The sequence below is a fragment of the Orussus abietinus genome, unplaced genomic scaffold (assembly GCF_000612105.2).
Source record: "Orussus abietinus isolate OABI.00-Male unplaced genomic scaffold, Oabi_2.0 scaffold169, whole genome shotgun sequence".
Lineage (NCBI taxonomy): Eukaryota > Metazoa > Arthropoda > Insecta > Hymenoptera > Orussidae > Orussus > Orussus abietinus.
In genome coordinates this window covers 39,694-64,295 of record NW_019394323.1, presented here as the reverse complement: position 1 = coordinate 64,295, position 24,602 = coordinate 39,694, and the positions used below count along the sequence as shown (strand labels likewise).

Below are 24,602 nucleotides of genomic sequence, written 5' to 3'. Positions count from 1 at the left end.
GAACCGCGAACCTCCAATAGCTTCCAATAACGCAGTTAAAACATTTCTTAAATGACGATTTGAAAAAGGTGTATGGAAAATGTTGATGAACAAAAATATTGTCTTAGCTAGAGAAATTTTACGAACTGTGTGCACAATCTCAGTTGCAACACATGATTCTGTCAACGCGGATAACTCCACCGATCATGGTTGACAGTTCATTAAAAAATCCGCCTTTGAATCGGCAAAGTCCCGTGGATTTTAGACCTTTCCGGAATATGCGTGTCGATATTCGGTTCAGTCATAAACCATTCAGGACAGGTTTCATTCGAAGCCCGGCACGTTAAAGTCCAACGGAATTGAATGAAGCAAGTTCTACCGATTGAATGAACCAAGATCTACCGACAGACGACTACGACTCATAGACATTTCATAAGATGTGAAGAACGGGCGCAATCTTCACTGCAACACATGATTCTGTCAACGCGGATAGCTTCACCGATCATGGTTGACAGTTCATTAAAAAATCCGCCTTTGAATCGGCAAAGTCCCGTCGATTTTAGACCTTTCCGGAATATGCGTGTCGATATTCGGTTCAGTCATAAACCATTCAGGACAGGTTTCATTCGAAGCCCGGCACGTTAAAGTCCAACGGAATTGAAACAGAAGGGTTCAGCGTCCCATCACGGAGTGTCCTGCGGGACGCAGGACGTTCATGGGCAATCCTGGAGCGGACATTGCAGAACTTTCCCGCGACGCATTACCAGGATACCTTATACAGAGGACGAGGCACCAGGCATGGTTTTATATATCAATAAGAACGCGTACCTCCGGGGAATTCATGGTAGCTCCCCTGCGCGATCCGATCCCAGAACGGACGCCCAACGCGCATCTCCCTCGCCCTACGGATTACGGTCGCGTTTACGGCACTGTTTAATTGCCCTTCTTTTTTATTGCCTCGACGGCAACCACTTCCCTCGTTTTACAACTGGCCGGTCCACATCGAGACGTTACACCAAATCCTACGGATTACCGTAACAAGCTCCCCGCCATTCTCGGAGGTTGCGGACTTCCGGTGAGAGGTAAAACGTCACGGGATCCTGGAGGAATTGACTTCCTTTAATGGAAATGACCTCGTCAACCTTAATTTCAAGCAATTACCGGTATAAATTCTTAACAGATATGGATTGAAGGACCTCGCAGAAGTGTTGGGTAACGAGGAAGGGATCAGCACCGAAGTGCATGAGACACTTTTTTGCCTTTACCCCGTTCAAATCCGAGTTTCTCGATTACCAGAGTGTCCTAAATTGTCGTACAATCGTCCTGACAGCTTTGTATCTCATATTAGAGCCTTCAGTAATTGTATATCGATCGAAATGTGAGAGCTTGGGGGCATTTTGGTTCTGGCCCGGGCTACGTTAAAGAACTTCTTTCAAAAATGAAAATCTTAAGTGTTAGGATAATTCCTAGTAGTCATGTGTCAAAGTTTCAGCCAGTTCCATCCTATACCCTTAAGAAAAATGTGTCTTATTAGAATGGGCTGATTTTCCCTTCATCTTAAATCACGTTCCCTTCTCCCCCAAATCTCACTTAGGAGCTGATCCTTTTCCCAAAATCAGCCTACCTGTAAATTCCCTCTCGGGGAAGGAAAGAAAAAATGAAATCCGAGGAAAGATAGGAATCCACGATTAGGAGATACATTTTGGTACTGACCTGGGCTGCATTAAACAATTTGTTTGAAAAATGAAAATCTTCAAAGTGTCAGGACAATTCCTAGTAGTCACGTAGGTGCTGATCCTTTTCCCAAAATCAGCCTCCCTATAAATTCCCTCTCGGGGAAGGAAAGAAAAAATGAAATCCGAGGAAAGATAGGAATCCACGATTAGGAGATACATTTCCGACGGATTTTTCCTGGCGGAGTAATAGCTGCCACTCGGAGAAAAACCCTGCCGGATAAATCGCTCGGTAGAAGACACTTTCCGGGAGAGATCCGCGGCCATTCCCGACGGATGAGGAAAAGAGGAAAAGCAGGAGCGGGGAAAAAATTCACGGGGGAGAAGGACAGGCCGACAGGCGTTTGTATGGCCGCAATTCCGGCGAAGAATACCTCTGGGTATTTAAGGGATAAAGTGCCGCTTAGAGCTAAACGCGTCTTCGGGTGGGACAAGGTGGACACCATTCGGAGGGTCGCGCGTTATACATATGAAACGGAGAAAGGGATGATTCCTTCGGGAGAATTGAAATACGTTTCGGGCTCGGTATAACTCGGGATACACACTGGGGTAAACGATTCGATGCCTCGTGCCACACAAACTTCGCCTTTCCCACTTTCGTCCCAGGATGCGGCTTTTCCGCAGGAAACGCTCCGCGCGAAATCTGAACCGTCTATGTAAGAACATAATCTCTTACGGAATACCTTGAATCATTTGATCGCGATTTACTAAGCAGGTTTAAGGCGATATGAAAGTGACATCTGAGGGGGGCAAGCGATTATGAAACTTTTTTACGAAGGGAGGGAAATTAGTCGTTTGAGGTTTCACTATTGCCGGACAATCTCCAGGCCTTTGAGAAAGTCCTGAACTTATGAAGTCAGTTTTATAGAAATACTGTTCTTACACGAAGTCATGAACTCAGTTTTGCGGGAAAATTGTTCTTACAGGAATTCATGAACTCAGTTCTGCAGAAAAAATTGTTCTTACAGGAATTCATGAACTCAGTTTTGCGGGAAAATTATTCTTACACAAACTCATGAACTCAGTTTTGCAGGAAAATTATTCTTACAGGAATTCATGAACTCAGTTTTGCAGAAAAAAATTGTTCTTACAAGAATTCATGAACTCAGTTGTGCAGAATTTAGTGGTTACCACCCATTCAAAGCCGCCTTTAATTTTGCCTTAATTGTAACAATCGCTAATCGTTAGTGAACTTAGTCGGCGACTAATGTTCATTATGTCGTTCCGCGCAGAACAGAGTACTTTGCCGTTTCCGGAACTCTCTCTCTGAGGGAATGCGACAACTTCAGGCACCTTGTAAATCGGTGTCGGAATTCCCTCTCCTGAGGGAGATCCAGCGACGCGGCGTTTCGCGGATTCGCGGATTCGGGCGTCGCGACGCTTTCCAGCTGTCGCTTGTACGTCTACCTAGTGAATCGCTAATTCCCCCCTTAATCCGCGGGAATCCCGGCCGAAATCCCGCTGCGGTCCTTCCGCAAGCGGAGACGTTCCCTCGAATCGGACGGGACTAGATTAACACCGGACTGATATCCCTAGACTGGGACCAGCACTGGGGAATTCCCGAATTCGGCAAACCGCAGCAACTTCGCAGCATTAATTGTCAGCCTGTCTCGTTCTGGGACTAGATTGATCGGACCTGCTGGATGCGAGGGACTATTCACTGGAAAATCAGTGAAAGCGATTTCCTTCTTTAAGGGTTGATTGCCTTTGATTTCATGTGATGATGATTTCCTTCTTTGAGAGCCGATTGCCATTTATTTTATATAAAAAACAATAATGCGATTCGGTAACGACGTTCGGCCTTAAAAGTGTTGCTGTTTTGGTGACTTCCAATGATTTCCAGTCATTTCGCAAGAAAAGAAATATGAACGATACCAAAGAAATATGAACGGTGCCAAAGAAATATGAACGGCGCCAAAGAAATATGAACGGGACCAAAGAGATATGAACGGCGCCAAAGAAATATGAACGGCGCCGAAGATATATGAACGGTACCAAAGAAATATGAACGGTGCCAAAGAAATATGAACGGCGCTAAAGAAATATGAGCGGTGCCAAAGAAACATAAACGGCGCCACAGAAATATGAACGGCGCCAAAGAAATATGAACGGCGCCAAAGAAACATAAACGGCGCCAAAGAAATATGAACGGTACCAAAGAAATACGAACGACACCAAAGAAATATGAACGGTACCAAAGAAATACGAACGGTACCAAATTTAAATCAGTCGTTCCTGGCCATGAAAACGTAATTCCAGGTTTTCTCGTTTTCTCTGGGAAATCTAATGAAAACCCAAAGCCGCGAACAATAATTACGGATGCGTAACGGCCGCGACTCCACCAAGACGAAATTACGGCTCGGGTGGGTGCTACCAATTATTGGCTAATCAATCCTCGCAGAATTAATCTTCCCTGCCGAGCGTCCATTACGCTCGGTTGAGGTGATGCCGGAGACCCGGATTCGATCGCCTATTCGTATTAACGTCACTCATCCGAATTCTATTATGCGAAACGAGAGAGCACCTCGTCAATCGGCGGCTTTATGGTGCTTAATGCGTTTAAGTGTCGCTACACGACTCGATCGCTCCCTCGTTCTTGCCGAGGATTAGCTCGGCTTAGGCAATGACGTGCGTCCCCAAATTGGATAAATAAATCATCCGTGGATTAAATATATACCGATGCCGATGAAAAGGCTCATTCGGTCATCCCAGGAAATGGTGTTTCACTTCTGGATGTTCGCGGATGGTCTCCTGGTGAACGGATTACGTGGGAGGGTAGCCGGATCATTAAATCCGGCGTTTGGTAAAACGCGGCTAGATAGTTAAATTTTGTAATTTGTTGTAATTTATTCTGGCGCCAAATAACCAATGATCGAGTATGTAAATTTACATGGGCAGTTTCATCAGGGTGTCTTATTTCATAAATGGGTAATCTGTACCGATGTTCATTTTATTGAAGAAGAAAGAAAACGTCGGCAGAACTTTATCTTCACTTTTTTTCTTCTTTTCTTATTTCAGGTTGAATTATTTAACGGCAGGCTTGACGCCGATGTGGTACCATGCAACTAACATTGCATTACATGCAGCTGCATGCATTCTGGTGACCAGAGTCAGCCTTGCAGTTGCATCTCTTCGCCCCGGATTTGCAGCATTAACTGGTCTTCTTTTCGCGGCGCACCCTGTTCACACCGAGGCGGTAAGTAATTGATAATTAAGTGTTGATAAAACGAAGAAATACATTTTTAAACCAGTGTTGATAAGGATAAAAAGTAGATGAAATAGTATTGATGAAGGTAGAAATGAATACATGAGTGATGAACCAAAAGTATTTTTTTGGGGTTTATCAACACTCAACATTTTGTTTGTTGTTATCATCCCGCATTTTACCCGCAGAGAGAGATTGTACACACCACTCCCAAGGCTTGTGTCGAGACTCGAAATTGGGGCATTTGAATAGTATGCGTTGAGTAAAAAAGTTTTCCAGTATCAGCAGTTGATAGCAGACATGCGAAGGTATCAACAATGCCTCTGGGGTCCATATCAATGCGTGCCGGGGTGATTTTGCCGACAATGGCGAACCTCCAGGTGCACACTCTGCCAGGATGAAATTAACGCCCTCGCGGATGTGCAAACGTTTCCGGGATCCGTGGATCATTTCTCCCTCCTCGTCCTCTTCGGGCTTACAAAACCTGTCAGTTAACAACGGCAGGGCATAATAATCATTAATGCAATCGACAAGGCGCGTTCGGACGGGCCGATTATTCTCGGACAATCGCGGCCATTCGATTCGGCTGGACAAAAGAGCGGGAAAAGAGGGGAAGAATGGAGAAGCGAGAGCGCAGAAGTAATTATGCCCTTTGGCCTAACCTCGAAAAAGCGAGCTGGTGATAGAGCCGCTGCTACGCGACGACAGCAACCCTTGATATTGTGGCTGATCAGTTGATGGGGTAGGCGGTGATGTTTAGGAGACTAAAATCCACTCTTAATGAACAGGTGTTTCCCGAGGATTAGGCTTCTTGATTTTAATATCTTTAATTCCAGTTCCATCATTCTTAACCCCAGGACTTTTCTCTGTATAGCTGATTTGATTGGCATTCGTGATTTAGGTAACATCATCCGTGAAAGATCTAGGTTGAATTTGGAAGGGCCGTTGGGCTTCTCCTTCTTCAGACCAACTTGAGTTCCATGGAGAACGCTTTCATTAGGTCTGAATGGTGAAGCGAGAGCGCAGAAGTAATTATGCCCTTTGGCCTAATCTCGAAAAAGCGAGCTGGTGATAGAGCCGCTGCTACGTGATGACAGCAACCCTTGATATTGTGGCTGATCAGTTGATGGGGTAGGCGGTGATGTTTAGGAGAGTAAAGTCTTTATCTGTAATTCCAGTTCCTTCATTCTTAACCCCAGGACTTTTCTCTGTATAGCTGATTTGATTGGCATTCGTCATTTAGGTAACATCATCCGTGAAAGATCTAAGTTGAATTTGGAAGGGCTTCTCCTTCTTCGGACCAACTTGAATTCCACGGAGAACGCTTTCATTAGGTCCGCAACTCCTGGTAGCGTGCACTACGTGCCTCGGAATAATTCTAGAGCAATTTCAACTGTTTCTGTTCCACGTGCCCCTGCTCTCCCCTCTCTTTGTGTCCATTGTAGGCTCGGTCAGCTTGCTGGTCACGCACTGCATCCCGTAACATCCCGGTCTGGTATCTCCCGTACATCGCGATGGTGTACATACACCGACGTCACCTTGTAGCTTCGGCTGCGATCACGCAACGCGTTGTTTCCCCTTGTCGGACCAGTTTGCGGTGCGCTCGTGTTTGCTCAAATGATCAACGCGATGCTCCAGGGACCCCAATTCCTTGATGGAAGGAACGCGTCGACTCTGTCGCAAATTGAAATGACCAACTGGTAGGGTAGGGTTTGGCTTGATTGTTGGAAGCGCCGCTCTCTCTCTTGTGTGCAACATTGATGACACACCGGCCACTTGACTTCGCGTGGTTAATCCACCGGACTAACTTGTTGGGTGTAGGGAGCTGAAACGATTCTGCGGTAGAAATCCCAATTTCGAGGCTAGATGCTTCCATTCGTTCATCGGCGTGATGGTACGGAGTAATTTCTTAAATCAATGACGAATTTATACCTTGACTTTGTATTGTTGGGTCAAGGCCAGACAGGCGTTTTTACCTGAACCGTCTTCTGGGGGATTTGTAGCCAAGATACTTCGAGATAGCTTTAATGCTAGGGAGCCAAAGTTTGTTACGCGCAAGTGGGTTCATGAAGTGCGGTGCAACTTGGTCACTAAAGTTTGGATGCCTCATATGAAGCTTCTGGGATGTTGTGTGTCCTAGGGACTTCTGATGATCGACTCCATACATCATAGACCCCAATTGGTTAATGAAGGGAACACGTCCATAAGAAATTGGAATGATGAACAGATCAGATGGGGCATGGCATGTTTGGGTTGGAGTCGCAGGTCATATGTGTACAACGTGCAGGGAATTGAAGGAGAAAAGTTTCACGAACCAGACCTCTTTGGTGCCACTTTAACGTCATCTTAAAATCGACCATGGGGTTAAAATTAGTACGTCTGATCTCGAGAGGTTTAAACAGCTGAAAAAACCACATTTCACGTTTATCTTGTGCTCTGCCTTGATAAGGCGAATCATCCCCAGGGCGAGTGCGTGTAGCTGACGTCTCGAAAACGTAGCAACGTGGTCGTAAATGTTCTCCACTCTGATGGGGTGAGCCCAAAGCTGAAAGTTAATCCAGGAACCCGAAAAAGTCGGACCCGCCCGAGTTGGGTGTCCGACCATTGGGGTCCTGGGTTTATGGGAACGATCCCTAGGGGTTTATACGTGTTTGCATCCCAACCCCTTGACAGCACTTCGCCTGGAGAGATCTTACGGACAGAGTGACGGGGTCAGAGAGGGGTGGACGGTGATATATGCTTCGCGGGAAATTGAAACGGAAGGCGAAAGCCGGCCCATCTGACTATAAGTTAAATTAGAAGCGGGCTAACCCCTTGGATGTCTGCTTGTTGAATTGCGGTGATAACTCCGAAGTTAAGTACAATTTGCCAGGGCAGCTATGCTGATTATCGGAGTAATGTCCCAGCAATAATGGGACTGTTGAAGTTACCGTATCTTTTTCCAGAAACAATGATTTATTGCGCCTGACCTAGGAGGACTTAGCCTTCTTTTTCATGACTCACCAGCAGTGAAGTCAATTAGAAGTGCTAATTTGTTGTGTTTCACTTATGACGATCATCTTTAGCCTGCCTTCTTCATTATGTTAGGTTCACTTTGCGATTAATCAAATTAAGGGCGAACCAAACGCTAAATGGCTGCTCAGTGGGTTAATTCTGGAGTGTAATTTCCCAAGACAACAATGGAAATTATTTAAGCACTGGCAGTAAATGTACTGTTTAAGGTATCATTACAATCTTTCTCGGGAGCTGTGATTTATAGGACTTCATTTTGGAAAGAACTACCGTCCATTTTATACATTATTGGCACAGGGGAATTCCCTGATCGGAAAAATGTAAATCATAGGGATGAGGCTTTTCTACTTTATATGTACAGTTAACACGCAACCCTGGACCTCCATTTACTTTCTGATCATATTCTAAGGACGCACAGGGGACTCGTTCGTTTCTTACCGCGTTTATTGAATCTTGCCCAAGGGACGAATTTTTCAAGTATATATACGTATATACACGAGAAGCGTTTTTCTAAAACATATATCCATCCTCTACCTACAAGCAACCTTCGTAAACGCTGTATGCAAATGACCTTACGACACCTTGCAACATTTTCAAGTTATTAATTTTTAGTTTCCTGGTATCTTTAAAGCTCGTTTATATATTTATTGTTAAGGTCAGGCAACAGAATGAAGTACTAGTTTCAATAAAAGAAAAATCGATGCCATGGAAGATCAAACGAGGCAACGAGTTGAGTTTTCAAAGTGTCAGAAATGAACTTAGCGAAAGATGGAAACATTTGCGAGAAATTTACGACTTTTCGGGAATTAAGGAAATGGCAACTGTGTCATTTTTGTTCAGCTTATTTTCGAGATGGATTAGGAAGTTTCCTGACAAAGACATTCGGACGAAGAGGAAATCCGAAAAAAGGAGATCAGGGTGCTGGACATCCAGGGGTCTCATAAATAGCGCCAGAAAATTGAGGATAAAGGAAATGAAGCAATAGTAATTTTCATCCAGCTTATTTTCGAGATGGATTAGGAAGTTCCCTAAGAAAGACATCCGGTTCGAGAGAAGTTTCCTAAAAAAGACATTCGGACGATGAGGAAATCCGAAAAAGGGAGATCGGGGTGCTGGACATCCAGGGGTCTCATAAATAGCGCCAGAAAATGGAGGATAAAGGAAAGAGGGTGCGGTAACGAACGGGCGCTTTATTCTATCGGGGTTTAAAGTAAATGTCGGGGGCGGCAAGGGGTTAGGGAAATGGGGTCGGTTACGATACGGTATCGAAGGCTATCCGGACTGAAATTCCCCCGATGCAGGAGAATTCGGGAATTCGATGTCGCGGCCCACTCGTAAAAATCGCTTCTCTTATTTCCGGGGGAAGTTCAACCCCCGTGGATTTCATTCTTATCGAGGCCCTAGGAATTTCGGAAACTCATACTCCTGGGCGATTATATCGATCAGCTGATAACCTGACACGGAGCCATTCCGCAAATGGGGAAATGCTTACTTAGGATTCTTGGCTTGAATTTACGAATTCGGTCTTGGCACCTTGAGGAACTTAGTTCCGAGGAAGTGCGCAAGATACCCTAGTGGAATACAATAATTTAGTAAGTAAGGATAAGTAAGGAATAATGGAGGTAGCATTTCCATCATCATCCGATTCGAGCATCTTGTGCTCTCTTCAGCTTCCTGGGGTTTGGGACGTCGACGGAAGGGTACCTACCCTTCTGCACCTTTGAAGGAAAGTGTAATACACTCGTTACACTCGAGGGTGGAAAGTGCAGACAACGCGAAGGGACCTTATACATCCACCTTAATCAGCAAAGAAACGAATACCATGAACGCCGTCGACGTCGAGGACGCCGACGACGTCCTGGAGGCAGCAGCCCGAGGTTAAAGTGATTTATCTCAGATTTATGGAAGACCAAGTCGAGCCGAAAGTTTCACGGGGAGTTGGGGTGGAAAGAATTATCGCGCCCCAGGACAATGGACAGTCTAGGGAACATCGTTTACACGTCGAACCCCACCAACCCCTTTCCCCGTCTACGGGGGAAACTTTCGGGAAGGATAATCGAGGGGCTTTCTCTTCAAAGGTGAATCTTGGAGCTTCTTTTAATTCATTCGACGACTCCGAAAATGTACAGGTCTGGGAACTTTCTATCGGGAATGAATCCCAGGGTGGAGGAGTCCAGGAGAAATAGGGAGCTGCATCCTGGAGTAATTTCACTGGCGAAAAGGAGTGAACTTTATGTCATTTATGGACGGAAATGATGAACTACATATCCAAAACATGTCTTGGCAGACGGAGAATGATCCGGACACCTGGAAAAAAAATTAAAAACGTTTTCATTCTCCCTTCGAAACCTTTTCAACATGTCGCATGATCCTTCCTATTTGAGACATCAGCAAAGAACTCCTCCCGACCAACTTTCTTGCCACGACCTAACTTGACGGAGTCACGAAAGAGTTAAAAAGATGTGAAAGAAGTCGCGTTTATGAAACTTTCCTCCGAGCTGGGTGTACCCAATCGTTTGAAGTTTCACCTGGTTTTAAGAAGTTAAACATTGGCATAAAAATGTAAAGGAAATAAAATATCAGGGAGTTAGGCTCTTCATTAGGGCGTCCACATTGACGAGATGAAATCTCAAATGGTTCGGTACACCCAGTTCGGAGAGAAGCTTCATAAATGAAACTCGTCAGGTGTCACTTTGATATCACCTTAAGAGGGAGCGGCATGAAAATACGTCAGTCAGGACACAATTTCGGTATTTCGAGGGTGGAGGAACGCACCTCGAGGCGTAATGAATCCCCATGGAAGTTCATTAAAGGACCGACCTAAAGGATTCGAAAGCAGTCGTAAACAATTAAGCGACTCGGAAAGCACACTCCGACGGCCTTGTTGGGACTTTCTTTTTCTACGGTAAAAAGACTCTCAGACTTTTCAATTGAATAGATTCCTTTTCATCTCTTGTGTTGCTGCCAGGGATCATGTAAATAAAATACCTCAGAGTGGAGCGCTGCTCTTATCAGGGAGATTGCGCTTTGAGAGCGAAGTCTTCCTCGCCTTTATTTAATATTAATATTTGCGGACGACTCATTTCGCTTAATTGTTGTGGGCTAAACGCGTACGGGACAAAGTAGGATTTCAATTTTAAACTGTGCCTGTTGCTTCTCCCGTACAAAAATCGACTTTCATTTAACGACGTTCTTTATTCTGACGTTAGATTGATGATCGCCTACAAGAACGACAGAATTTGTCCAATGGACAATTGTGGAACAATTGTTCATTTGGCTTGCCAAATGGCCAGCAACGATTCTGGGCACTTTCTTGGGGGTGGTGATCATCGATCAGCCTCCACCTTTATGTCAGAAGAGATACCCAGGGGTGGGACTCCGTTAACGCTGCTCACGATGCATCGTACCCTCGGGAGATGTATGTTTGGGCTGTTAAGGGTGTGGTAGGGTTAACAGGAACGACTGGTCTAGAAGTGCATTAGCCGGCATAACTCATGGTCGCGCTATCATGGCGTTATGTAAATGTTTGAGTTGTAGTAACGCGAGCCTGACCATGTGCGACTCGAGGGTGATGGTATCGCAACCCTTTACCAATCGTCTTTGCAACCCTTCCCGACCCTAATTCCCATACCGTTACAAGCTGCTAACGTGTGCGATTTCTCCTGGTGCTAACCAATCCGCTACGTCAGCTCCGACACGCGTCAGATGCAGGGGAAGTCGGCTGCGGTTAATTATTCCCCACGCAATTTGTCACCGAAGACGAAGTGGATTTAACACTTAACCCTTTACGACAGACGGAGTAGAGAAAGATATGAGCAAGTCAATCTTGGACATCGCTGGTCTATGTAGTTGATAATTAAATCAGGGTTTTCCACTTGTGCAATTTATTAGACGCGTTTCCATCAAGTCCCTTTTATAGCTGCCACGCGGGGTGTTGTTGTGTCCATCAACGTTTTTTAGATCGTATTGCTGTGTCTTCCTTGGGACTGCAAGTAGGAAGTTCTTCGTTATGGGATGCATCCCAACAATGCTTCATGTAAATCCCTAGATCATGAAACAACCTTCAGCACTTTAGAACTGGAAGGGTTGCTATCACATCACACATTAAGAGCAAGGACGATCGCCGTAATTCATTATCTCGTAATTTATCACTTCAAGGCGAAGTGGCGTTAGTTTAACCTTCGACGATAAGTGACTCGTGCCAGACAGTTATCTGTTAATAATTTCCACTTGTGCAATTTATTAGACGCGTTTCAATCAAGTCCCTTTTATAGCTGCCACGCGGGGTGTTGTTGTGTCCATCAACGTTTTTTAGATCGTATTGCTGTGTCTTCCTTGGGACTGCAAGTAGGAAGTTCTATATTATGCGGTGCATCCCTAACAATGCTTCATGTAAATCCCTAGAACATGAAACAACTTTCGGCACTTTAGAACTGGAAGGGTTGCTATCACATCACACGTTAAGAGCAAAGACGATAGTTCCTAGATTATTCGACAGCGTTTTGGGATGCCTTCCTTCCAGCAGCAAGGAAATAGGTGCCTCTTTATGAGATACGTCCCAGCAACGCTGCACACGTGCGAAACCCTAGAACAAGAAACAGCTTTCAGGAGCACTCCCACGAAGTGGAAGTGGAAGAGTTGTCCGGACATCATCACTCCGTGGTGGAGCGAAAATCCGGTAAACGACAGGAGGTTCCAGGGATCGTAATTGTGGACAAATCGAGGAAAGAGACTGGACCCTGGTCATCCCGGGCAGCCCTCTCACAAGCGGTTGGACGTTTCATTAAGGTATATTGCTGCAGCGTTGGGTGCCCAAGTTTTCCGGATGGCGTCCAGGCGCTTGCTGAAAGAGAAAAAGAAACCGAGAACGAGAGGAGTCTCTGCTTCCGAGTCACGAGGGGGCCCACGAAACGTTTTCGATTATTAGGTTCTCGACAAAGTGACAAAGCGGGGTTGGTCCCTCGGGAGCCCCTAAGAGCGACAAGATTGCAGCCCAGGAATCCCGGATCTTCCTGGAGGAAGTGCATCCGGCCATAGAATCACATGGTAGTCGTGACGTGCACTTGGAAAAAGTTCATCGGGAGCTGCACTTAGAACAATTCATTTGGAAATTGGATCAGTATTGACGGATACCTGTACTAAGTTGCATCAACAATCTTAATAACATCAATTAAGTCCCCTATTCCAAACTAGTTAATCCACGATCAACGTAATGACAAATGAACTCAATCTTCATCCCACCAAGAGATAGTTAACAAAAATCAACTAACACCACTGACAGTGAATCTGTAAACAGTACACTAGTCATAGTTGCTGTAACCGGCTCATAAATAAATATGTTTAATTTTAAAGAAAGTGCATACGAATAATGGCAACTTTACTGAATGGGGCTTGAATCATCCCTAGTTTACAGTTCATGTTGGACACACATTTGATGTAATGTACTTTAAACATCACTTGTACAGCATTGTAACTGATGTTATGGACCGCTGGGACATTACACCCGAATCATAATGTTGATGGAACTGTCTCGCATAAAAAGTAACGACTACATAACATACTGATAGCAACAACATAGGAGTGGCATTTATGGGACGTGATAAACTATTACTGGACATGGACCTACCCCAACACTTTTACAGATAACAATCCGTACAGTCGTAGATATTTTTAATTTTCGTCATTGGGTATCAATCTCTACCGTAAATTCTTCATGTACGTTGTTAAAAGTGTCAGGGAAAATGGGTCAATCCCCGTCAGATATTTTGGCCACGTCTCGTTGTACCTCTTTGGCGTCGGGCAGGAATTGAAAGCGCCATTTTAACCATCGTTACAATCCTCGATAAACGCCAAGCTACAAGAAAAGAGATTCGCTTTGAGTTTAATGCCACGAGGGTGAGTGTAAAAGCAGTGGTTACGTTTAACGCGGGCTTGGAATAGCAGCTCGTTCTTTTGGAACAAACGACCGTAAAATTTGAAGGAACGTGGCTGACTTGCCAGCCCCGCCATTTCCCATTTTGGGTACTGCTCAAACTTGGAGGAGCATCAGTAGACGTCAAAGTGTCCTCAGATGAACAGCATCCATGACGAAGATTACGCTACTTTGAAGGACGTACTTGTCAAACTTCCTTCCTATTTCCCCTCTTGTTCTCGCACTTTAACCAATCTGCTGATGGGAGCAAGATCTAAGTAACTAATGCAGAATAGAGAATGAAACGTATGAATTCGTCCAACATCCACTCATCCGATGCATTCCTATCCTGACTCCTATACTTCTCATTGCAGTTTCGATGCGCACACCTTTTACGGTTTCATTGCAATGCATCATGAATGACGTTTCCTACATCCAACTCAGTCGAGGACGATCTACGCCGACATTGTCGAATCGTATAACATGTAAAGGTCCCAGCAATATCTGAAATTGCTCTTCACGTCCCTGGAAGAAAAGCCAGCGACCTCCAATGAAGATTCATTATTAACAGCCTGGTAGCAGAGGTGAGAAGCACCGCTTCAATAAATCCCTTAGAGACATTAAAGATCACCGGAAGCGGAGCTCTCTGGGATCCTCGTATCCCGTCATTGTTACCTTCCCGTAGTAACTGACATTGAAACAGCGGGATTAACGACGTCATACCACGTCGTAAAGCCCAGCCATCGCAGTGCAAGACGGTAACAGGTGTATTGCTCATGCGTACCTCAGGGGCGGGTTTAATGAACCCCCTTCTGTAATATTAAAGAGTATGATTCCGCTGGAACGTAAAGAGATGCTTGCCCGAGGCGCACCCACGAGAAGTGTTAACCTCGGGTTCCAACCCTCCCGTCAAAGAGCTACCACCAGGTCGGCGTGGTAGAAGCCTGCCGTTTCGTGGTTACGACGTCGTTTCCTATTGGTGTGGGGTGCGAGATGAAAAAGAGACCCATCTACTGCCCGCGAGGCCCAGAGATCGATTCCTAGATGGAGGACACTTCAGGAACATTGCCAAGTCCGGTGTTGCCCTAGATTAGTGCCTTACGTGGGTCCTGCATTTCTAAGTGTCCTTGGCGTGATGATTTGTTGGGTGGCCTGATTACCCGGTTGTTATACATCTCTTGATTCGTGATGGTCTCGTTTAGTTAATCCCGAGCTTAGTATAAACCCTAGACAAAACCAGCATTGCAGACCGACTGGTTTGGACCTTGGTACGCGTGGTTGCAACCTAGTCATCCTGGTGTACATTACTTGCGACGGAAATCCTTAGCCTGTCTATGCTCCCACGGGGTTGAAAGCACCAATCCCCGCAGGGAGATGCTACTCCGAGTGAATGCTTCTTTGGATAGTATCAAATTCAGACAGCTTTATTCCCTGGAAATAGATTCCCTCTTGGGAGAAGCTTCACCTCTCTTTTCACAGAGATTGAGCTTGCTGTGGCATCAAAAATAGTCTCAGCCACAGGATCACGCCAATCCGCGACGAAAGTGTTTTTGCTGATCCAGGTTGTTGTGTCAATACAGACGTTGTGTGGTTTTTCGCTGAACGTATTACGATGCGTTTCGTTACACAGTTTCACGCCGTTTCTTGCACATCCACTCTTTGCCGTGGCATAGCAAGCGACGGGTCCACCTCAATTCCGCTGAAAATTTCATTCCATCGAGATTGGACCCTTTAAATGTTCATAGAATCCGAGCTGCAGTCGCGTTTTATGTCTCACCATCGACACTTGTAGTGGTCCTGGGACGTGGTGCGGTACCAGACCCCATCAAAGGGTTGCTACCCTGATCAAAGGTGCAAGAACTTCCTGTTTCGCGCTTACGAGATTGTCGTGTTGGTATATTTTCCTCGTGGAAGAAGTCCGCCATTCCCGGATGCCTGGGGCTCTGAAATTGCGTGGGGAACCACACTCTGGGCACACTCCCTTGTCCATAGCGCTCTGAGTTAACCCTTACACACCCCGAACAGACGCCTCCAAGATGAAGGCACCTCGAACAGCAGCTACAGTCTGCTGGGCGTCCATATTGCAAGGAATATACATGGACGCCTTTCTTTCATTTCTGTTTTAGCGCCCGGACTCAATTTCTTTTTTAGCTGTATCCCTGTCTCGACGCGCGGCAAGACAACGTCGTCTTCTTTACCTTGAACATAACCTGAAAATGGATGCCGAGCTTGGTCCCACATTGGACTTACACACATTAACGACAAATACCAACATAACCTGTACCCTGTGATTAAGGCGATGGGAAAATGGCGTCAATAAAATCTCGTTCATGAAACTATTCTCCGAACTGGGTCCAGGGAATTGTTTCAAACTTTACACTGTAAACATGGAGGGTATAAGGGAGGTCCTGAAACTCATGGAATTTCATTTTCTCACAACCTGTTCATAGATACATTTAAAATTAGTTATAGAAGATGAAATATCTAGTGTCGGGACCTTCCTTATAGCCTCTATATTCACGTTGTAAATCTTAAAACGACTTGGTGAACCCAGTTCAGAGTTTCATGAACTATTAACCCCTCAGGTGGGAATTTCGCATCCCTATGATTCCTAATTATAAAACAAGGAAGGATTTTGACATGTGCCTATGATTGTCAGGTTGTCCTAAACTGTTTAACCACTTTTTAAATCGTTCTGTTCCATTCGGCGAAAATGTGGCGGCCCACAGTTCATATCCCCCATTTTTTAAATTGTGTCCATTTGCTGGCGTGGTGCGGCACCAACTGTATCTAACAAAGGGATTCTGCCTAGCTGGTTGACAGGATAGCACCCGCTGTCTCGTGGTTACGATGTCGTCGTTCCGAGTATATTGGCCATGAATGAAGCCACTGTTCCTGGATAGCCAGCCGAGGGAAAGTATCGACCTCCGCGAGAATGCCGCACTTGGTGAAACTGTTCCCCGGAATCCTAAATCCACCATTTCGGGATAAAACTACCCTAGTAGCAGAAAATTTATTATATTTTCAACGTATTTAACGAATATCGTACAATGGCGGACATGATGCCTCCCCTGCAGATGCGGCATCGCCTGTGCAGGATGGGAGGGCATTGATGTCTCCCGGTGTATGTATAAACCTGTCATCATCGCATAACGCATGGTATGGAAGACAAGAAATTAATTTTCTTGCAAATTGCGTAAAAATTGGAAATCACACATATGTACATATGATGTTGTATCCTAGTCAACACCCGTTCTGAAACGCCCTGTACCTTGAAGTTTATGGCCCCGCCTGACACCGCGAAGGTATTTAAAGGGTTCCACGCACGAACTTGCCATTAGAACTTTTCCGGCAAAAGTTGGAACGCGTTAAACCCCAGGTGGGCTCGTTTTACAGCTTGAAACTAATTAATGGCCGTCGATCGGCGACGATTACTTGTACATGGCCGGACTTGGCCGGAAGTGGTCTTAGGACTCGTCGGTGCTCCGGAAACTTCCCTCCTCGTTCGATCATGTTAGGCTTTCGGATCGAGTACTCGATATATCGGCAACGCGAAACCAGCTGTAGACTAATTATGCTCCAGTTTCCACGATGTACTGCCTCATTACCGCCCCTCGGTGCACTTTAATTGACTACGTGCAACGCATTAATCTAACTGTATTGCGTTAAACTATCGCCGATAAAACATTTCTTAAACCATTTATCAGATGGAATTCATCCCTTCTTCTTATCTTTTTATCTTGCATTCAATTTGTCTTGAGTTGTAATTTCCTATTTCGTATTATTCACTCTTTATGTACCATGTAATAACACAATTGTATTATGTTAAGGGCCCCCGATAAAATATTTCGTAAATCATTTATCACGTCGGATTCAATCAATCTCCTTCTCTTTTTATTTTATATTCATTTTATCTTGAGTCATAATTTCCTATCTCATATTATCCACTCTTTATGTACCATGACATGACATCAAACAATATTTCTAACAGTTTTCACTGCATGATTTTATTTATATATAAAGTTTAATTCTTTAAAGCTATTACAGCTTCACCTTGTTTAACTATTGTTTAATATTCCGCAACAATGAAATTATAGATGATATGAAATATTATTTATTCTAATTTCAGGTGACTGGAATAGTTGGAAGAGCGGACGTCCTGGCCTGCATCTTCTTTCTGCTCTCCTTTCTCGCCTATCACGGGTGAGTAAAGTTCCGAGGAGATTAACCCAATTTTTCATTTTTTTTTAAATTCCACTTATGCATAAAAATCCCGAAACGACAATATGGGATTGTTCAATCTTGAAAAATCAATCCCGAGATGGAAGGGTTGCAGATTTTTGGCTCTTAGGGTCCTACCCAGAGGTACAACAAATGGCCAAATAGGGCGGCATGAAATTTATGAAACACTTCATAAATTTTTCATTATTTAAAAACTTCCACTTTTGCATAAAAATCCCGAAACGACAATACAAGATTGTTCAATCTTGAAAAATCAATCTCGAGATGGAAGGGTTGCAGATTTTTGGCTCTTAGGGTCCTACCCAGAGGTGCAACAAATGGGCGGCATGAAATTTATGAAACACTTCATAAATCGGCAGGACACAGGTGGATGTTCCTTGTTTATCTCTTTACCATCCATAAATCCTGAATTTTATGCATCACTTTTAGGAGCCCATTCCATCGCGATTCCCTCTTAGCCAATAGGCAGGCCATAGACGCTTTGGTCGTATCTTCACATACGGCCCGAAAATGGCGGGTTTCCAGTACATGTACCAATATGGACACATAAAATACTGCAAAGCATAGACCTGCACTTTAAGGGGGCTTCGGTGCTAACTTTTTACCAGGTGGGCTTACCGATACCTTAGTTTCGCGCCAAGTTTCAAAGTTAGGAGGTACATGGACTTCTGCCTCGAACTTGTAAATATCTACGCCAAAGAGATCATATGTTAGCGCCGAAGTTGCATGCAATTGATGCATGTGCAATAAAGATGAACGCGTTCTTGTTCAGTACCTGAATAGAACAAACTTCAATTACAGCGCTGTTTGCTTCAAATTTGAATCTAAGTACATTTCAACGCCAAAGAGATCATACGTTAGCTTGGAAGTTGCATGCAATTGATGCATGTCAATAAAGATGAACGCGTTCTTGTTCAGTACCTGAATAGAACAAACTTCAATTACAGCGCTGTTTGCTTCAAATTTGAATCTAAGTACATTTCAATGCCAAAGAGATCATACGTTAGCTCGGATGTTGCATGCAATTGATGGATGTACAATAAAGATGAACGTGTTCTTGTTCAGTACCTGAATGGAATACACTTCAATTACAACGCTATTTGCCTCAAATTTGAGTATGAGTAAATGTCTACGTTAAAGGGATCATACGTTAGCTTGGAAGTTGCATGCAATTGATGGATGTACAATATACATGAACGCGTTCTTGTTCAGTACCTGAAAAGAACTTCAATTAGAGCGCTATTTGCTTCGAATTTGAATCTGTGTAAATTTCAACGCCAAAGAGATCATACGTTAGCTTGGAAGTTGCATGCAATTGATGCATGTGCAATAAAGATGAATGCGTTCCTGTTCAATACCTGAATAGACCAAACTTCAATTACGGCGCTATTTACTTCAAATCTGTATCTAAGTAAATTTCAACGCCAAAGAGATCATACGTTAGTTCCGAACTTGCCTGCAATGGATGCATGTGCAATAAACATGAACGCGTTCTTGTTCAGAACCTGAATAGAACAAACTTCCAGCTTGAAATTTGAATCTAAGTACATGTACCCTGAAACACGACCTTACATATTTGCATTTCGGAACGAAATTGCGTTTCGGAGATGCAGAGTCGCGTTTTGCCCTTATCGTGGGACGAGTCATTTCGAAATTTGCAAAATTGAGACGCGAGATTGTTTTGTCGCCCTGCAGGGAGTTGAAACTTCGTTTCCATGATGGCCATTTCATGGCAAGCTCGGCTAAGGAGCAAAAACGACATACTTCGTGGCCCATTCACGTCTCGAATAAACTCCGCATCCGCAGACGCGGTAAAAAGTTCTCGAAGATGTGCACATCTCACCCTCGTGAGATCACCTTCTTTGGGGAGGTGTATTCCCCGAATGGGGTGGAATATGGGATATCTTAAGTGCGAGCTTCTACGAGCTTTTTTTCCGAGCCTGCTGAGCTTTCAAAGACTGCGGGAAGTACCCATCTCAAGGAATTAGTACCGCATTGCTGATGAGAGGTCGCCTCCTGATGGCAGCGAATGAACGCCGAGTGAAAAGATCTCATGAACTCTCGTTTACATGAGCACGGGATTTTCTTTCGGAAGACTTGCACCTAAGGCCATCACGTTAAAGCCACTGTTTCGTAGGATTTATTAATTCCCATCGCCGGACGTACGTGACTAATTGATATTTCATTGTAAAGTAAATGAACGCCGAGTGAAAAGTCTCATGAACTCTCGTTTACATGAGCACGGGATTTTCTTTCGCGAAGACTTGCACCTAAGGCCGTTTAGTTTCGTAGGATTTATTAATTTCCATCGCCGGACGTACGTGACTAATTGATATTTCATTGTAAAGTAAATGAACGCCAAGTAAAAGATCTCATGAACTCTCGTTTACATGAGCACGGGATTTTCTTTTGCGAAGACTTGCACGTAGAGTCATTTAGTTTTCCAGAATTTATTAATTTTCATCGCCGGACATGCAAGGCTAATTGATATTTCATTCTAAAGTAAATGAACGCCGAGTGAAGTTTTTTAAATTTTAAAAGAATTCGATACACCCGGTTCAGAGAAAAGTTTCAGGAACGATTGACCTCTCAGAAGCCACTTTCATATCGCCTTAACAGCTATTGTCGAATCCACAGCCGCCACTATTGCGAGCTCAGTAGTTTCCCTACTAGAAGACGAGTCCCGTTTCTAGGTTAGGAACTCTCGCAACTAATGGCAGCGATTTGTCGGAGGGTAACCGGGGCGAGTCCGGCCGGCGCGAGGCGTCCTCCTTTGTTTCCGGCGTCGGAGGAACTTGAGCGGAAGTCCCCTTGACTCTGGCCGGGAATAAAGAAAGTTTCTTCACCAGCGGCGGCGGTCTTTTGCGCTCTCGAAGGTCCATTGTGGCGGCCAGTCGGGTTCGCTCTGGATCGGGGCTGTCTCCCTAGGGATTAAGCCCGTTCACAATGCGCTGCCCGCCCGACTGCACCCGATAACGCGGCCCGTTCTGCATCCACTTGTCCCCTAAGCTCTCCCGGGCGAGCGAGGGGTGTCGAACCCTCGGGATATCGTAGCATTCGAGATGGGATCATGAGACGCCGCGACTTTGGATTACTATCCACGATTCTCTTGAACACCCGGGCGAACGTGCACGTTTTACCCCAGGAGGATCATGTGGTGAAATGATCAGCTCTTTTGGGGAAGAGTTCTTCCTTCCTGGAGGACTGTGGTCGATTGACTACAATGTAGAAGGGAGAAGATTGAGAATGAAATGTGATGACTGGGGTAGAACGTGCATGTGTCACCCTAGGAGGCACTTGTGGTGAAATGATCAGCTGTTTTGGGGAACATTACTTCGTGAGGATCAGCTGTTTTGGGGATCAGTACTTCGTGAGGATCAGCTGTTTAGGGGAACAGTACTTCGCGAGGATCAGCTGTTTTGGGGAACAGTACTTCGTGAGCATCAGCTGTTTTGGGGAACATTACTTCGTGAGCATCAGCTGTTTTGGGGAACAGTACTTCATGGGGATCAGCTGTTTTGGGGAACAGTACTTCATGGGGATCAGCTGTTTTGGGGAACAGTACTTCATGAGGATCAGCTGTTTTGGGGAGCAGTACTTCGCAAGGATCAGCTGTTTTGGGGAACAGTACTTCGCAAGGATCAGCTGTTTTGGGAAACAGTACTTCATGAAGATCAGCTGTTTTGGGGAAGAGTACTTCCTTGCCGGAGGACTGCGGTCGATGGACTACAAAGTAGAATAAAGATCACGTCTTGTGAATAAAATCAGTTGATTGAGGTAGAAACGTGTTTTACTCCAGGAGCTACATCCTAACTCACTTTTGAGACACGAAACTTATAATTGCATTACAACCTTCCCTACCAAAAGTGTATGAATGTTTCTAACACTTTACGTATAGAAACAGAAGGTGTAGAAAATCTTCCGAGCTGGCTTGGGTTTAGTAAAACAACAAAAAAATACGAAAAAAGCGTCGTAGAGAGTGGGCACAAATCCTTTTCGCCGAACCGAGTGCGGCGATAACTCTGGATTAAAACTTGTTCTGTTGAACGCGAAGTTCGGGCGATGTTCCCTAAGAAGCGGATCGAAGCTCTATCTCTCTTTATCTCGAATAAACGTAGTAAATGCGTAAGCGCGGCACATAATTCCCGAAACTTGGCTCCTGAACATACATCAGAGGCGTCGCGACGCTTACCGCCCGGGCGAAGCCTGACGCCGAAACACCGGGCCCATTCATTCTCATGAGGGGGCTATGGCGGCACGGAAATTATAAACTAAACTAATTTACCCTAGCTCCCGCCTCTGGCTAGATGAGGGGAGATTTACCGAAAATTTCGGGAAATTTCACGATAGCTGGCTAGACGCCGGAAAGAGACATCATCATCGACGAACATCCGAGAATTGATTACAAATGAAATTATGTTCAGAGGACAGGCATGGCCAACCGGGCACCCATATACTGTTTTATTTTCCATTATTAACGTGTATACCGCCTAAGAAGCTTCTTCGGTCAGGGGAAGTCTCGAAGGAAGGACAAAAGCTCTCGAGGGCCGTTCATCCGCGGATATCGACACAATGGCCCTTCGGAGCGAGAGGACATTCATCCATCACCTGATGCAGGAGCGAAATTGCGCGACACGAGATAGTAACGCGTTGCCGATACGAAGGGGTTAAAATGGATAGGGGAAAAAGGGGGTGGTCGGGTCGCCGGATGGCCAGGACCCAGCAAAATCCTCTCCAGGACCAGCAGGGACCGCTGGACCCGGGTGTAGGAATAAGGGACGGTGGGTTAAAGCTTCTTGTCTTCGAACCCGGGAAATTGATTACTCCCGTCCGCCTTTGAGCGCCCTCCGCGGAATCCGCTTCTTTCAACCCCTTCCTTCCTGGCCCGACTCCCTCCGCAGCCCTTGTTTTTTACCCCTTTGTGCATTACGGACTAATGATAAATTGTAATTAGATGTCTCCCCGGTTTCTCGTTACGCCCTATGTGTCCTGCGGACGAGCTCAGCCTCGCCCGCTTTAATTACGCCCCTGATTAGGGGATGAAAGGGGTGACGCGACAAATAGGGAGCATCACGGCTTCCAGAGTGCGCCTCGCGCCACCTGGGGTGTCCTCCCCGAACCAACTGCATGGTGTTCAAGCCTCGTTATGCTTCTTTCCATTGAACCGTTTGAGTAGGGGTCCTTTGGGAATTGATTAGGACCTTTTGTTTATCTAGAACAGCTTTGTCTATCGATTAAAGTCCTCTGGGAGCCCCTCGGGACTCCGGGGCTGCGACGTCCCGACTCCTAGAGGCTATGCCACCTCGCTTGGAAGGACTTGGACACCTTCCTCGGGTCTGTGGACTTTATTGCTGGTGATCCCCATCCTGGTTGGCCCTCCGTTCAACCCGGTCGGCCCTTTACGGCCTTACGAGGGAGATATGAAAACTCCTTAACGACGCTTCCCAACGCGCACTACGTTATCGTATATTTCCCGACATTGTAAGCTCAACTTTTCAATTGATCTTATCCCCGGAGCTTTAATCCCGACCCCTCGACCCCTGTAAGAAATCTTCCACCTCGCCTCCTGCCGCACCGACGAGCCATCAACCCCGACCCGCCTCGTTCAACCCCTTTTCACGAACGAGTGCGCCCTGAGTTCCGGACCTGCCTCACTCTAAAGGATGTCCTGGCCACGTTTCCGGAGATTCAGGGATTTCTAGGTATCCCCTAGGAGTCCCTGCCCTACCTCGTTTAGGCTAATCAATTGCAATTTCGTTGGTGGCCGCTAAATGTGATATGTTCCATTTCCACTTTTTGCGTAGGTACAGGAAAAATGAAACATGTCTAATTACGGCTTAAGGAGATGTTAAAGTGGCGTCTAAAAGGTCTTTATGAAACTTTTCTTTGAACTCAGTGTACCGAATAGTTTTAAACTTTATAACATGAAGGTGGAGGCTATAAGGGACAACCAACAAAAATTGGGCTAAAATGTTCGAGTAATAACAAACGTAATACATTTTCGCGGCAGAATTTACGTTCGCTGCGCTGACTTTTCCGGGACTTTATTTCGTAATTATAACATAAATGTATATTCTCTCTACGGATTTATTTAATATATACGCTCTCCAACCTCGTACATGTAACATTGGTTTACCTCGTGTCCAGATTTAATTAATTCGGTGAAAATTCCGCGGAAAAACTAAAATGAACTGAACGAACACCGACTGACATTTGGGGCGCCCTATTAACGCTCTATGTACCGTAACTTCGCGAAATGAGCGCTTTAAAAAAAAAAAGTTTTAATGACACGCTTACGTATACAAGCTTTATGTGCAATACACTCCGGCGGAAATATTGAAACTTTATGCCCAGGCAGAGTGAAGGAAATATTGCTAAATGTTGCGTGGCGAGCCCACAGAAGCGCGGCGCAGTCGAAATGCAGTCAAATCCGAGGGCTTTTAAAGGGGGAAATTTTTATATCCTCGCACTAATGGAAATTTAATTGAACGTACAGGGAGGTACAATTTTACGTTTCCTC

The 24,602-nt window shown here is 45.1% G+C and overlaps 1 protein-coding gene across 1 annotated transcript; it reads left to right on the top strand.

Moving 5' to 3' along the window:
• Positions 1 to 4,580: 4,580 nt before the first annotated feature.
• On the top strand, positions 4,581 to 18,047 carry LOC105702471 (transmembrane and TPR repeat-containing protein 1). The gene is made up of 3 exons (XM_023431789.1): positions 4,581 to 4,588; positions 4,731 to 4,908; positions 17,970 to 18,047. Exons 1-3 carry the CDS (start codon positions 4,581 to 4,583, stop codon positions 18,045 to 18,047), a joined length of 264 nt encoding a protein of 87 aa, XP_023287557.1.
• The last annotated feature ends 6,555 nt before the right edge of the window (positions 18,048 to 24,602 follow it).

Bases quoted from the DNA above. Each gene is read 5' to 3' on its own strand.
- LOC105702471 (XM_023431789.1), top strand. The intron at 4,909-17,969 runs GTAAGTAATTGA...TTCTAATTTCAG, and splicing joins ACCCTGTTCACACCGAGGCG to GTGACTGGAATAGTTGGAAG.